Raw genomic sequence first — 14,494 nt, forward strand, 5'->3', positions numbered from 1 at the left:
TCTGGACTCATTAAACCTCAGATAACTACAGCCTTAGCCATCATCTTGATTACAGTCTCATGAGAGACCTTGAATTAGAACCACCTTGGTAAGCCACCTCCGGAATCCTGACCCAGAGAAACGGAGATATTATGTTTGATGTTTTAAGCTGCACGATTTGGAGATATTTATTATGCATCCAAACATAACTAATACAGCTCCATCACTTATTTTCTGAAGATGGGGCTGATTCTGTAGGCACAGTGAGCCTTTCTGTAGCTGGTAACTTCTCTGAACAGCAACATTTCTGCTGCTTTGGGCACAACACTTCACTGTGATACCTTCACACTAAGTGAGGCACCCTCCGTGCTGCCACCAAATGCAAATAATTATAATAATGGATCTCTTAGAGGTTCAGTCCTGAAGGCTAAAACTGTGCTCTACAAATTTGTCAACCTTCAGAAAAAAGGAAATGAGATCCTTTTAAGCATTGGGCTCCAATCTGGATTTGACTTCAGCTTCTTGTCGCTGTTTCAAAGACATCTTACATTCTTGGATATTCTTGACGTTTGAATCATGTGTCAAGATGTTGTTGATTCTAGTGATGGCAACATTTCATCTCATATGCATAGCAGATTGTTAAAACATGCCGAGGCTGTGGTGCTCCTTTCCATTCTGCCGTTCCCAATTTTATTGTCACTTCAGAAATAAACTACAACATATAAAGGAGCACTGAGAAGGCGGCTTTAAGAGCCCTGGGGTAGAGCTAAAAGCAGCTCCCTTGATTTTATGTTTGAGCCATCTGGTGCTTACATCAGCTACCACTTGTTTTCAAATATATATTATTTGCGACTTTGTAGAGCTGAATAACATGAGCCCCTTTGGTACAGCAAATATTGTCAACGTACAGTGATTTAAATAAAAGAAAGAGCTAGTCATTTCATATGAGTCTGTGTGGATAGAGGTTGATAGTTTCCCTGTACTGAGAACAGGAGAGTTCTTATACTTAGTGAAGTGTCTACAACTTTATCCTTCTGGACACCAGAGCTATAAATTAAATGTTTTCAGAGAAACCATCTGTGTCTAGGCCAAAGGCTAGCATTTATTGAGTGCTTACTATATACTAAACATTATGCTAAGCAATTCAAATATTTTGTCTAACCTAGGCCTATATATTAGTCAGAATACATTAGACAATACTTTAGATCTTAACCTTAAGATCTCAGGGAATTAACATAACAAATATTTATTTATTGTCATGCTACACGCACATTTGTATATCCCTCTGAGACTAGATTAACCGTCTTATTACTGTATTATCTGGAAAGAACAAAAGTTCTCTTTGTTCAACTTGGCGGGAAAAGAGAGTGTTATGCACTGGTTCTTCCATGCTTTGGCACAGAAGCCCCATGATCAAAATTGCTCAAAATTTCATTGGTCAAAAAAAGTCACGTGATCTTGTCTAAAATCTTCCCAAGTGCCTCTGGAAGGAGAGGAGAGCCAAAACCGGCCAAGCACTAGAATCTCTAAAATGCTTTTTAAAAAACATATTTATTTTATAGATGAGGAAACTATGGCACAGTGCAGTAAAGGGATCTTCCAAGGTCATTTACCTGAAAAGTAGTGAAACTGGATGAATCCAAACCTAGGTCTGTTAAAACCCAAAGCCCCATGCTCTTAAGCACTGTATAGAGAATTCCAGCAGTGATTGAAGAGAGGTGGAGAGTCATATAATATCTACTTTGCCTGAATAACATTATTTCATGGATTCTTTCAAATATTTATTTCCTATCCCTTAGGTGAGTGAGAGGAGGGACCCTGTCAGCAATTGACTACCATTGAAAGCTCAAGCTTCTAGTATAGAGCCAGGCACATAGCAAGTGTTCAAAAAACTTCAGCTGAAATCTACTGAATGCATGTCTAGTCTGTGCCAGGGCTTACATACCAGGATCTGGAGTGCACACTTGAATAATAAGGATGTTTCCAATGATCTATACTTCTTTCCTCATTTATATGGTAAAAGGGTAAAAGTAAGCTATATTATAAATCATCCATTCCTTCATGAATTTAACAGTATTGTGGGGCAATCATTTCTACTGTCCAAGTCCAAATGGTGGAGTAGACAGTCTTTGAGCTTTTTTAGCCTCGTCATCCTTTGCCACTCATGTGTTGTGAGGAGCCCCCAAGGTCAGCACAGATTAGCTTCTCCATCTATGATCATTTCATTCTCATTCTTATTGATATACCTTCCCAGCCACTCATAGATATTTTCAGTTATGTTGATCTATAAATGGCATAATATTTTACAGTTGACACTATGTTGTGTACTTAAGAGTACCTTCCCTTATTAGGTCCCAGTGCTGCCATTTCCTGGAAGCAGCATTTCTTTAAAGGATCTTTCCTAACTCACACTTGCTCCTGGCAAGGTTCAGAGTTGACTTCTTTGTTACTTACCCATTTTTTTTTTTCCTGTCTACTGCTCCAGACTTGAATCCAGCCCTTCACGCAGGGACACTAGGATCACAGATATAGAACATCCACACTCTCATTCAGGCTGTAAACCTGTGTAGGCCCACAAATTCATACTTCCTTCCATATACTACCTTGTGGCCATGGTCAGCCCCTGCACTAGCTCCTGAGACCACAGCCTAGACTAGTTTCTGAGAGTTCCCTCCTAACATCCACATTCTGCTCCTTATCTAAATCACTTAGTAGGATAAATTGGACCACAATTCTTCCTTGGTGTAGGAAAATCTACCCGTAGGGTAAGGGCAACAGTCAAATTGTAGGAAAGGATTTAAGGAATTTAGTTTCTTTCTGCAACACTGAAACATGCCAAATTATGAGCAAGGTAGAGTTGGGCAAGCTATGAGATAAGCCCTATGTATTCACTGTTTTAAGTGTATAATGCATCTCTTAAGAATAACTTAGAACACCTACATCATGGGCATTATGTTGTCTCTCAGACCAGCATTATAAGAAGAATTTAGTATAATATAGTATGGTACTCTACATCTTACCCTCTTAAGAATTTCTATATATATTGTTTATAAGTACTTAAATAACATTGCATATTCCATCGGGATTGCCAATGGAATTTCTCCTACCTTAACACAAAAATGCAAGCATGATTCTTTCACAGTCATCTTCATTTCATCAAAAATGTGAACATTACAAGTTTCTGGAAAATATCAGATTCCATTAAAGATAATTATGAAAGAAAAATCAAACATACTTTAATTTTGGGGTATTTTCAATCATACTTTCTCTTACCGTTAAATAAATAATGAGACAGGAAATTGAGAAATAATGGCCTAATGAACTATTCATATGGTTAAGTGTTTCGAAGGCATATTCAGACAGCCATACATGTACATATACACACAAATGTTTCTAGTATATGAATATGTACACAAAAAATTTAATCAGCTAAATTCAGTGTGATATATAAAAACAAAGACTGCAACTCAGGATACCTGAGGTCTTGTTTTTTCTTGCACTTACTTATATTTAATATCTTAGGTAAATTATTTAACTTTGTTTAGACAGCTATACAATGAAAAATTTAAATCAGGGAAAATAACATATTTGTTAGTGTTCCCTTTCCCACCCGTGGTAGACATCGCTAATCAATCACAGTGCTCTTTCCTGCTGGCCAGGACGTCAGTTTCAAAACCCCCTTTCAGTATTAGGGCTGCACAGAGACTCCAATTGATGTGATTTTATACCTGATATAAAGTCCATTGGTCATCCTGGGAAGATTATCTTAAATGTTTCTTCTGCAATTTCATTTCAAAAATACAACTTCTTTTCTATTGAAAAGGTTTGGAGCCTAAAAATAATCCATTCATATTCACGTGCATAGTAACAAAACATGGGCCCAAAGTGTGAAAACTTCTATATCTTTAATTAAAAATAGTCTTTTTTCTTCTTCTTCTTTCTAGAACATGCTATTTATTGACAAAGACTCTTTCCTTGATCTAACTAGAGTCAGGCTTCTAAGCCCTATAGGCCTCAACTTTGGCATTTGTCCTTTTTGCCCCTGCAGCACCTAGTTGTAGCAAGAATCTTGCTCAGTTAGTTTGGAGAGAATCTCTCACTCTTCATATCATCACTTGATATCTGATCAAATTCCTAATTGCTTATCTTCCCCAGGTGATATGTAATCACCTGTTCTGCCTTTAGCAAGAATATTATTAGATCTGTTTAACCAGATACCTTCCTTAACTCTAATGTTTACCCTTAGTAATTTTTCATCCACTGATTCTCATCCTGCGGCCCTTCTAATATATATATATATATATATAATATAGGGACACTCAGCCAGGCACGGTGGCTCATGCCTGTAATCCCAGCACTTTGAGAGGCGGAGCTGGGAGGATCACGAGGTCAGGAGATCGAGCCCATCCTGGCTAACACGGTGAAACCCCGTTTCTACTAAAAATACAAAAAATTAGCCAGGCGTGGTGGCGGGCGCCTGTGGTCCCAGCTACTCGGGAGGCTGAGGCAGGAGAATGGCGTGAACCTGGGAGGCGGAGCTTGCAGTGAGCCGAGGTTGCACCACTGCACTCCAGCCTGGGCGACAGAGTGAGACTCCGTCTCAAAAAAAAAAAAAAAATAATAATAATATAGGGACACTAGGATCACAGATATAGAACATCCACACTCTCATTCAGGCTGTAAACCTGTGTAGGCCCACAAATTCATACTTCCTGCCACATACTACCTTGTGGCCATGGTCAGCCCCTGCGCTAGCTCCTGAGACCACAGCCTAGACTAAATACATTAGAAGAATATATTCTATTATATAGAGAGAATATATAGAATATATATAGAATATATTCTCTCCATATAATAGAATATATTTTATATATTCTATATATATTTTCTAGAAGAATATATTCTATATTAGAATATACACATCTATATGTATATATAGTATTGTATATATGACCTTATATATTCCACACTATATTCAGAATTGAGCTCAGTTCCATAATGAGGTCTCTTTTCCTTATTGCACTAGTTCCTGAATAAAATCTGGGTTTACTGCTTTAACTACTGCCCAACTCTGTTTTTTCTTTGACTATGTAAGTAGGCAAAAGTGTAATTTACAGCTTTACAGCATATTTGCAGGAGAATTCAGCAATTGAAACTGCCCAATCCCTTGACAATGCAGAGAAATGGCATTGACAGGAATAGACATTTCTTTGCATTTGACCTAAATATAGGGACATATAGAAATCTTTCTATTCTTAAATTTTTGTAACACAGATTTTATTTATTTACAGTCTATTTCCTTCCACAGAAAAATTGAGTCAGGTTGTAAAAATGTAAAAAAAAACCTAGGCAATTTCCTGCTTCTTTCTTTTATCCTTCTATTATTAAAAATTCTGCTGAGTATATACTTTCTAGAAATAAGAGTATATTTGAACTGCATTTCTTACTATAGCATATGTTTATTAACAGCAAGTGCCAAAATATCTTAACTTTTGATTTATATCTAGCCTCTTTTTGAATGACCAGTCTCATCTCTAAGTTTTTCTTTCTTTAAATAATAAGGCTATTTCAAGCATTTCAGAATAAATAATTAATTGCCGAGCCTGAAATCTGTCTGGTATCAAAGTATTAATGCCTGAATTAATTTTCAACTTATAACTGTTTTCATTTACACCTACTTCCTTGGTAGTTATTTAAAGCAATTTTATCTTCCCCGTCTATGGCTTACATGTTAATGTATTTCATTTTAATGAACACTCTTTAAGCTGTAGAAGTAGGCCAGACACTATCAACACTATCAGAATGTGTCATGAGTGGAGAAATCTGACTCAAAGATGAAACTTTTAGATAAAAAGGTTTAAAAAGGCTGATACAATGGAGATATTTTTAATTCATAGCTGAGAAATGATTCATCTGAAATATATTGCTATAACAGTATCTATCCTTTTCTAGGAATTAAACACAGATAATTTCACATCTGTTTGTGCATAATTTTAAAAAATTTTACCTGAGACTGTGGTTGTTCACATGAACCAACCTGGAAAAAAGTTTGATAGGTGATGGCTTTTAAAGTAATTTGCTATTTGCCTAAACTCAAATTTGTCTGAATGTGTAGATATAGCGCAAATATCTTCATGTTATTAGCACACTTCTAATAATCACACTTAAGTACAAAATCTTTTTCTTATTTAACATATTCCCTTTTGATGATAGAAAATATCTTCATCATAGAACATTTAAAAAATAAGAGTTAATAGTAAATTAGGCCTACAGAAAGAGTTTTTTAGTGCAATAACTAAGTCAGCATCCTAAATGAAGATCCATTGCTTTAATTAATACTTTTGAGAATTAAAAGAAATAAGTTTGTTGTTTTGCTTTCATCTTTATGCCTTTCAGACATATTAGATACTAGGGTAATTAATTAAGTAAAACTGGGTTTATTACTTTATAAATAAATTTACTTAACATTTTAGCCCCCGAAATTTCTATTATAGAACATTGATTGTTTTTCTATTATTGAAAAACTGGGCACTAAACAAGTGTAAATCAGACAGGTGTCAATCAAGTGCTAATCATAGATAATATTATTTGCTAATTAGACAATATTATATTGCAAATTGGAGACACCTTTTTTTAGAATGGAATATTAATGCAAAAATCAAACAATGGTGTTATTCTCTTAGCACTTTGTTTAGCAGGAGCCAATTAGTTACCTATCAGTAGGCTACCTGTTCGGCCTGGGTGAATTTTTCAGTTGCCAGGATAGAGAATTTCTGTATTAAGGAAGAATGAGACACTTAATTGTTCAAGAGGTGAAGAGTTTGCCACCAGAAAGTCTTATATTATATTGAGATTTCTCACCCTCCTGCACCCTGTTTTTGCCCTCAAGCTCCAAAAAACGCAAGATAGAATATTAAGCTTCTATTCCCGAACAGGATTTCTTCATAGAACCTACTCTCCTCTTTTTTCTTGGTAGAAAAATTTGGACATTCTAGAATAAAAACTGGAGGTCGAATTTATTATTTCTCTTAATCAAAGAATACATTTGGAGCATCAAGATCTTGAATTTCTTCTCTAGATTTCACCAATTCCAGGTTGCTGGAATCCAAGGTACCTTGCAGTTAGAGCCTGCTGGAAGATTAGAATGAGAACACGCAAAGGTGATAGTTGAGAGCACCAGAGTCCTAGAAATCCAAGAACCTTCAACTCAAGATCAGTAACCCAGTGAAAAGCTCCAAGAAGTGATCCCCAAAATACTCAACGGTCTTACTTCTTTTCCATCCCTTCTGAAAGTGCTCATTAAAAGGAATCTATTTTCCTCCAATAAATGGGTAGTTGGCATAGCTGCCTTCCTAAGGAGCAGCCACTTCGAATTCAATTTGATACAATGAGTTACTAGCTTTTTGAGTAATGGATTGAGAAGCCCTAGTTGGCCATTGCTGCCGTGAATCCCTCTCACTCCCAAATTAGAAACTGCCTATATTTTACATCAAACCCTGGTTTAAACCACTAGCCATTCTTAAAGCTCTGTAGGCAGATAAGTATTCTTTTCATACCAACTCTGATGAATTGGTAGTAGATGCTTGGAGGCAGTAATCGGGCTAAGTAGCAAAGAATTCCAAGTAGCCATGTGTGTTGGGAGAGAGGACTGGGAAGAGGCTGCCCACATGCCATGTTACCCTTCCTGCCCTATAGGGTAGTTTGCTTTCTGAATTTTGGCTCATGATCTTACTTGTTACCTGAAAATAGACATTTTTAGAATATTTACTACTTGCACAGGATATATAAAGATGGCATGCACGTGTTCTCTGCCCATAAGGAGGAAGAAAATTAACTTACTACTCTAAAAAGTTGATAATTTGGTAAGAGCACTGCTGAGTATGCTCAGAGCATAGGATTAGCCAGTCTCAATCTTCAAAGTTTGACATTTTGTCAAATTATCTTTCTTTTCTAAGTCACTTGTGAACATCAGGTCAGCGAAGATCCACTGAAAGATAATAAACGCTCTCTAGTAAGATTGTATGTATTCCCTCTTTGAATGTTTGAAAACCACTTTCGATACCCCTTTTTTGTTTTCTGTCATCCAAGAAGTTGAGAATATCTTCAAATGTCCTTCACCCCCACTTAAGTCATTTTTCCATCCACTAGTCCCCAACTTGTTAGTAACATATACGTTTGAGGAAGACGTAACTGAGAATTTCCTGCAGATTTTCCTGAGGTTTCTGTTTGGTAATGTTATTACATACCAGCTAGTAAACTTAGTAAAAGGCATTTTCTATGATGCTATGTAATCTAAAAAATATGAATATACCTGCCACTACTAGATCATAACGGATGGTATGAACTTCTGAACTTGGCATACTTAGAGAATATTATTTAATATACCATGAGATGTCATTTACTAGACCTCTTCAAATGAAAATAAAATAGTTTGAGGATGTATTCTGAGTACTCAGATTCATCAAACTTTAATGCACAATAGCAATCTCTGTTTTGCCAGGAAATCTGGGGTTTCCCTGCTGCCTTTTAGCATTTGAAGCACAGAACTCACATTTTTATGAAATATTTCTGCAAACTTTTCTGCCTTATGTGTCTAAAACAATCGGTTCATTAGCTAGTTAAGAGACTGGCCAGACAGAAAGTGGTAAAAGTTTGCTGAAGAGAGAGGTACACACAGCTCAGTTAGTTAAAGAGAAAGAATTTCTTGAAGGTCTGAAGAATTAAAACAATGTGACCATTAAGTCAAACTGAATGCTATGGTTTACTCAGCAATTTTGGAAGCATTTGCTATGATAATGTACATATCCTGGTGCACACATTATCTTGGATATACACAACATTCTAAGAAAATCCATCAAAGTGCAACAATTTGTTATTCATGTTGGCGACAGTGTTTTCAAATGGGTTTTTATCTATTTTGTAATTACACACACACACACACACACACACACACACACAAGTCCATGGAGACACAAAAACTCACTCACAGTGCCACACTCAGAGAAAATAAAACACAAAGAAAGAGAGAGGGAGATTTATACTCCCAAAATAAACTATGGCTGGGAGAGGGGTCGATATATTCTTTTTGAAGGCAGCTATAAATGTTCAATTAACCTATTTCTCATGTCTTTTATTATGACCACATATGGTGACAAATGGGCCTAACAAGAAGGGTCACAGAACAACAGATGTGTAAAATAGCAAAATGAAACACCTCAACAGATGTAAAATTTTTATTTTGCGTGAAGTGAATAGGAATGTGGAGACTGCATTTTGCAAAGTACAAAAATGCCCTTAAATTAGAAAGGCTATGAGTTGGAATGGTTTTAGAAACATTCTATGGATTTATTTGAAGTATTCATGAAAGGTCTTTCCCACTACAGCCACCCAAATACTGTGAAGCCTGATAGTCTGTAGTTAAAGATTTAGTCCTTTACCGTAGAGATAGTTCATCTTACACCTTTTGTTTTGGAACACAAATGCCTTTGGATGGTAGAGCACATGTGAGAAACAACCACAGAATAACTGAAGGGGATCGTGGAGAGACAGGAAGGCAGCAGAGCCTTGAATCCTGAGTAAGTTGGCGTGTGAAGGCTTGGAACTGGTAATACTTCAAGAGTATGGCGAAGTCTGGGACATTAGGCTTTCTTCCAGACAAATGTTAGCTTTGTGATAAAGGAAGTGTGGGAGAAGGATGTCAACTTTAGAATGCTTTGCAAGTGAATATGAACGTCATGCACTTGGAGAAAATAAATGTGAGGGAGAAAGCAAGTATTGATAAAACATTTCTAATGTCTCTAGTTGTTTAATCTTATTGGACTAAATTAATCTGCTCATTACTTTAATAAGACAAATTCCTTATCTCAAGAGCTTTTAACTTTTTACTTTGCAGTAGCTTTAGACTTATGGAGAAACTGCAATAATGAAGCTGAGTCCCTGTATACCCTCTACTCAGCTTCCTTTAAGGTAAAAATCTTATATAACCATGGGACAATTATCAAATATCAATTATGAATTATCAATACAATTTTCAATACTAAGAAATTAACATTGGTACAATGTCATTGACTAAACTGCATATTTAATCAGATTGCCCAAATGTTTCCTATAACGACTTTTTTCTATTCTAAGATCCAATCCAGGATACCGTATTGCATTAGTTTTCATGTCTCTTGATCTCCTCTAGTCTGTAATGTTTCTTCAGTGTCTTTCATTATCTTGACACTTGGAAGAGTACTGGTTGGATTTTTGCAGAAAGCCCCTCTATTTGGATTTCTCTGATGTTTTCTCATGATTAGACTCAACTTATGTATTTGAGAGAGGAATACCACAGAGCTGATGTGCCCTTCTCTATCATATTAGGGATACATTACATTAATGTACCTTACTTCTGGTGATGCTAACCTTAATAATTTCGTTAAGCTGTTTTTTGTCATATTTCTCCATTGTAAAGTGACTATTTTTCTTTTTCCATACTCTACTCAGTATCAGTATCTACTCAGAGCATCCCCACACTCAAAGGGACAGGAATTAAGCTCCACCTTTATAAAAATATTATCAAAGAACCTGTGAACTTATTAAAATTGCCATAGTAATTAATATATATTCATGGGGGAGATACATTGAGGATATACTGATATCCTATTTCTCTTTAAAATTTTGCCTAATTATTTGGGGTATCATTATACATCAGCAAATATCACCTGCTGCAATTATTATAATGGTGTTCTGATGGCGTTTCTCTATTCCCTCATTCCTATATTTATTAATTGGAATTCCTCTGGAGGACTATTCCTTCTATGTCATTCATATATGTATTCAATAATTTATATCAGTATGGACTCATGGATATTTATTTTATTCTTTCAGTTATAATATAACACCATCGGGCCGGGCGTGGTGGCTCACGCTTGTAATCCCAGCACTTTGGGAGGCTGAGGCGGGCAGATCACGAGGTCAGGAGGTCGAGACCACGGTGAAACCCCGTCTCTACTAAAAATACAAAAAGTTAGCTGGGCGTGGTGGCGGGCGCCTGTAGTCCCAGCTACAAGGAGAGGCTGAGGCAGGAGAACGGCGTGAACCCGGGAGGTGGAGCTTGCAGTGAGCCGAGATTGCGCCACTGCACTCCAGCCTGGGTGACAGAGCGAGACTCCGTCTCGAAAAAAAAATAACACCATCAATATTTGTTTTGTACCTTAAATTGTTCCAGTTTTGTAGCTTAAATTGTTCCAGTTTTTGTCATTTGGAGGTCTTTATATTGTATCTGTGTCCTTTTGATATGCATCTCATCCTTTCTTTTCTTTTTTTTTTTTGAGTACTTCTTTACATCCTACCACCACCAGATGCTCTAGGCTCATCTTGAATTTTCCCTGCCCAGCCCTAGAATTAGCCATTTCTCCAAAGATTCCTGGTTTCCATTATTGAGGAATGGTAATAGAGACCAAGTTCTGGGTACTAGTTGCACTAGTCACTACTGGGGTGTCAGTGCTTCTAGACTTCTCAGCAGACAGTGTCAGGGAAGGTATGTATGTATACCAGTGCATGTATACACATATAATTTATGTTTATCTTCTCTGTGATATATATATCTACACACATGTACACACACATATATATTCATGTGTATGCATATATATATGTATATATCAACATGACTTTATATTCATATCTCCAACTCCAGTCAAACACATTTATGGTTCATTCTAGCATTTTGGCTTAGCTTATTTTTGATTTCTTTCTTAGGCAGTTGGAAAGCTAATTTTTATTACTATATTTTTCAACACTAGTATACATGGAAGATTAGTTTCAGAACTGTAACACATAATCCAATGAGAAATGGATTTACCAATTATGATACAGTTATTTTTAATCTTTAGTCTTACATTATCAAATCAAAAGATAATTTCACAAAGTTACTTGGATAAGCTCCTTTCTTCCTCATCTGTTTCCGTATGGTTATGTGACTAATTTGTTACACAGTTGGATTCATTTCTCACAGTCTGCACTCCATTTTGTGTTTCTCTAATATCCTGTTTAATTTTTTAAAGTTGCATAGAATAAAGTTCACTTTTTGCGATGCACATTTCTATGGGTTTTGACAAATGCACATAGTTGTATATCCACTAACGCAATACCATGCGACATAGTTCTATCACCCCAACAGTTCCCAGAGAGGTCCTTTAAGAGAAAAAAAAATTAAAATAACACTTTAAACTTTCAATCAAATTCCTAAAACATGTATGTGAAGTGCCTGCCAGGTTCTGTGGATTCACTCTAGATGGAATATACTATTTACAGGCAATCTCATACTCAGCAGAACACCATCATCTGCACACACTTGTCCACACTAGTATCTCTTAAATCACAATACAGTTTACATTACCATTCTGGTAAAAAAAAAAATCTTCAGGAATTCCAAATGCTATGCGTATTTCTTGTTCTTTAAAAGCTCCCCAGATCTCAGTTTGGACCTGCTTTTTCAACCTTATACTCTGCTAGTCTCCCTTTGCCAACTATATTCTATCCCAGTGGTTCTCTAAGTGTTATGGAAAGACCAGCTGCATCATCTTCACTTGAAGTCTAGTGTACATGACTGTCAACTACACAGATATTTTCCCAGTCACTAAGGGGTCATGATGATGGTGATAACTATATTTGAAAGTCATCATTTATGAAGAACTTTTTTGTTCCTTTTATTTGCAACTGACAATGATCCTGAGAGATATTAAAGACATCTATTCTTAGAGTTTCCACTTAAAGATGAGGAATTTCAGCTTCAAAGATTATCTCAAGGTTAAGAAGCTAATAAGTAGCTAGGAATTAAACTCAGATTTTCTTCTTCAAATTTCTTACCTTCCCAATATCTACATTGAAATCCTTTGGTGCTATCAGGAGAGAAAACAAATAAAACTAATGCCCATTATGTATGACCTTAATATAACCCAGGCCCTGTGTAATTCTCATATATATATATTTCCAATTAACTGTCAATCTGTCAATTCTCTAAGAAAAATACTATCAGATTGGGATACTAGAACTCTGAGACGCAGAACAACGTTCCCAAAGTCACCCAGCATATTTCAACTCCAAATTGTGCGAGCACAAATTCCCTTTCTTTCCAATAGAATCATACTGGGTTTTGGTTAAGGTAATTAGAATTACTCTTAGCTCTCAAAAAATATTTTGTGTCTCATGAAAGTGATCATTTTGCATTTCTTAAAAGACCAGCCAAGATTCTAAAAGCCATTAAATGAGAAACGATGTATGATATCCTTTACATAGTGTGATACTATGTAAAGGATAAGCTTCATATCCATTGTCTTCCCTGAAGTAGGAAAGATTTTCCTGGCATTTGCCTTCTATCCCTCTGAAGGCAAGACTAAAGGGAAAAATTCTCAAAAGCTTTAAGAAATAATGTATATTTTTCTGTCTAGGTAGAACTGGGTTTGAATCAGGCTCCACTTCATACTTGCTTATGAATTTGGACAAGCTATTTCATGTTTCCGAGACTCAATTTTATGTTCTGAAAAATTGGGAAATGATTTCATAATGTTGCATTAAGGACCAAATAATATGATGTACATAAAGTCCACAGCACATCCTAACCATGATCATGAAATCAGATATTAGAAGAGGTAACTATCAAACTCACTAAACCATTTAGACAGTCCCAGCCTCCTGCTAGCCAATAAGGAGACCAAGGAAGTTTGAGAAGCTTATCATAAATATGATTAAAGCAAGCCCCTAACAAAGATCAATGTCTTATTAATTTTGATTTAACACTCAAATTTCAATTTTTCCCACAGCCCATGTTATTATACATCTAGGTTTGCCTGAGACAATTCTCATATAATTTTAATAGGGCCTACTTTTACTCTAAAAATTTCCACAGTTTGGATGATAAACTATGAGATCACACTGCTTAAAAGGGATTTTTTTTTTTTGGCACTCACTAGTTCTATTGCATTTTGCTCTTTAAAGATAAGTAGACGATACTTGCTGAACTGTATAACATTATGTACTCACTTGAATTTATGAAATGCCAATCTCAAGCCAAATTTGAAGAGAGAATTGTAAAATTTTGTATCATGAAAATAAAACAGCTATTAAAACAAATAGTCATCTGAAATAGAAATGTTTAGGGTGCCAAGTTTTTTATATCATTGTTTCTTCATGCACTTTGGTATTCAAACAGCTAAAGACAACCATAAATCCTGAAAGCATGAACATTCAAGAGTCCTGTATGGCCAGATATGTTGAGTTCTAGAGTTTTTGGGGTTGAGCAGATGGCTTAGGTGTCCTTTTAGTATCTGCTCTGCCTGCATCAAAAGGAGAAAAAAGTGACAAAGTATTCTTTTTAGATCTTTCTTTCATGAATATGCATAAATATAGCATTCATGAATCACTGAGATGTAGGAGACTGTTAAATTGCCTTTTTGCTAGAGTTTTTTTTTTTTTTTTTTTTTAAGAACTTATGAGTCACCATACTTTTGGCTCAGTTGCAATTCCTTTTTTA

At 35.9% G+C, this 14,494-nt stretch overlaps 1 protein-coding gene across 4 annotated transcripts in view; it reads right to left on the reverse strand.

Annotated features, from left to right (window-relative positions):
* The window catches only part of NEGR1 (neuronal growth regulator 1), a 911,215-nt gene that overhangs the window by 154,103 nt on the left and 742,618 nt on the right, over positions 1–14,494 (reverse strand). For 2 of the 4 annotated variants that reach the window (XM_063624044.1, XM_063624047.1), the window contains exon 7: positions 3,087–3,160. The exons of the other annotated variants lie outside the window; for them this stretch is intronic. In XM_063624044.1, coding sequence (XP_063480114.1) covers positions 3,087–3,160 — 74 coding nt within the window. The remainder of the gene's footprint in view (positions 1–3,086; positions 3,161–14,494) is intronic. 4 annotated transcript variants of the gene reach the window in all.

The sequence above is a fragment of the Symphalangus syndactylus genome, chromosome 12, assembly GCF_028878055.3.
Source record: "Symphalangus syndactylus isolate Jambi chromosome 12, NHGRI_mSymSyn1-v2.1_pri, whole genome shotgun sequence".
NCBI classification, from domain to species: domain Eukaryota; kingdom Metazoa; phylum Chordata; class Mammalia; order Primates; family Hylobatidae; genus Symphalangus; species Symphalangus syndactylus.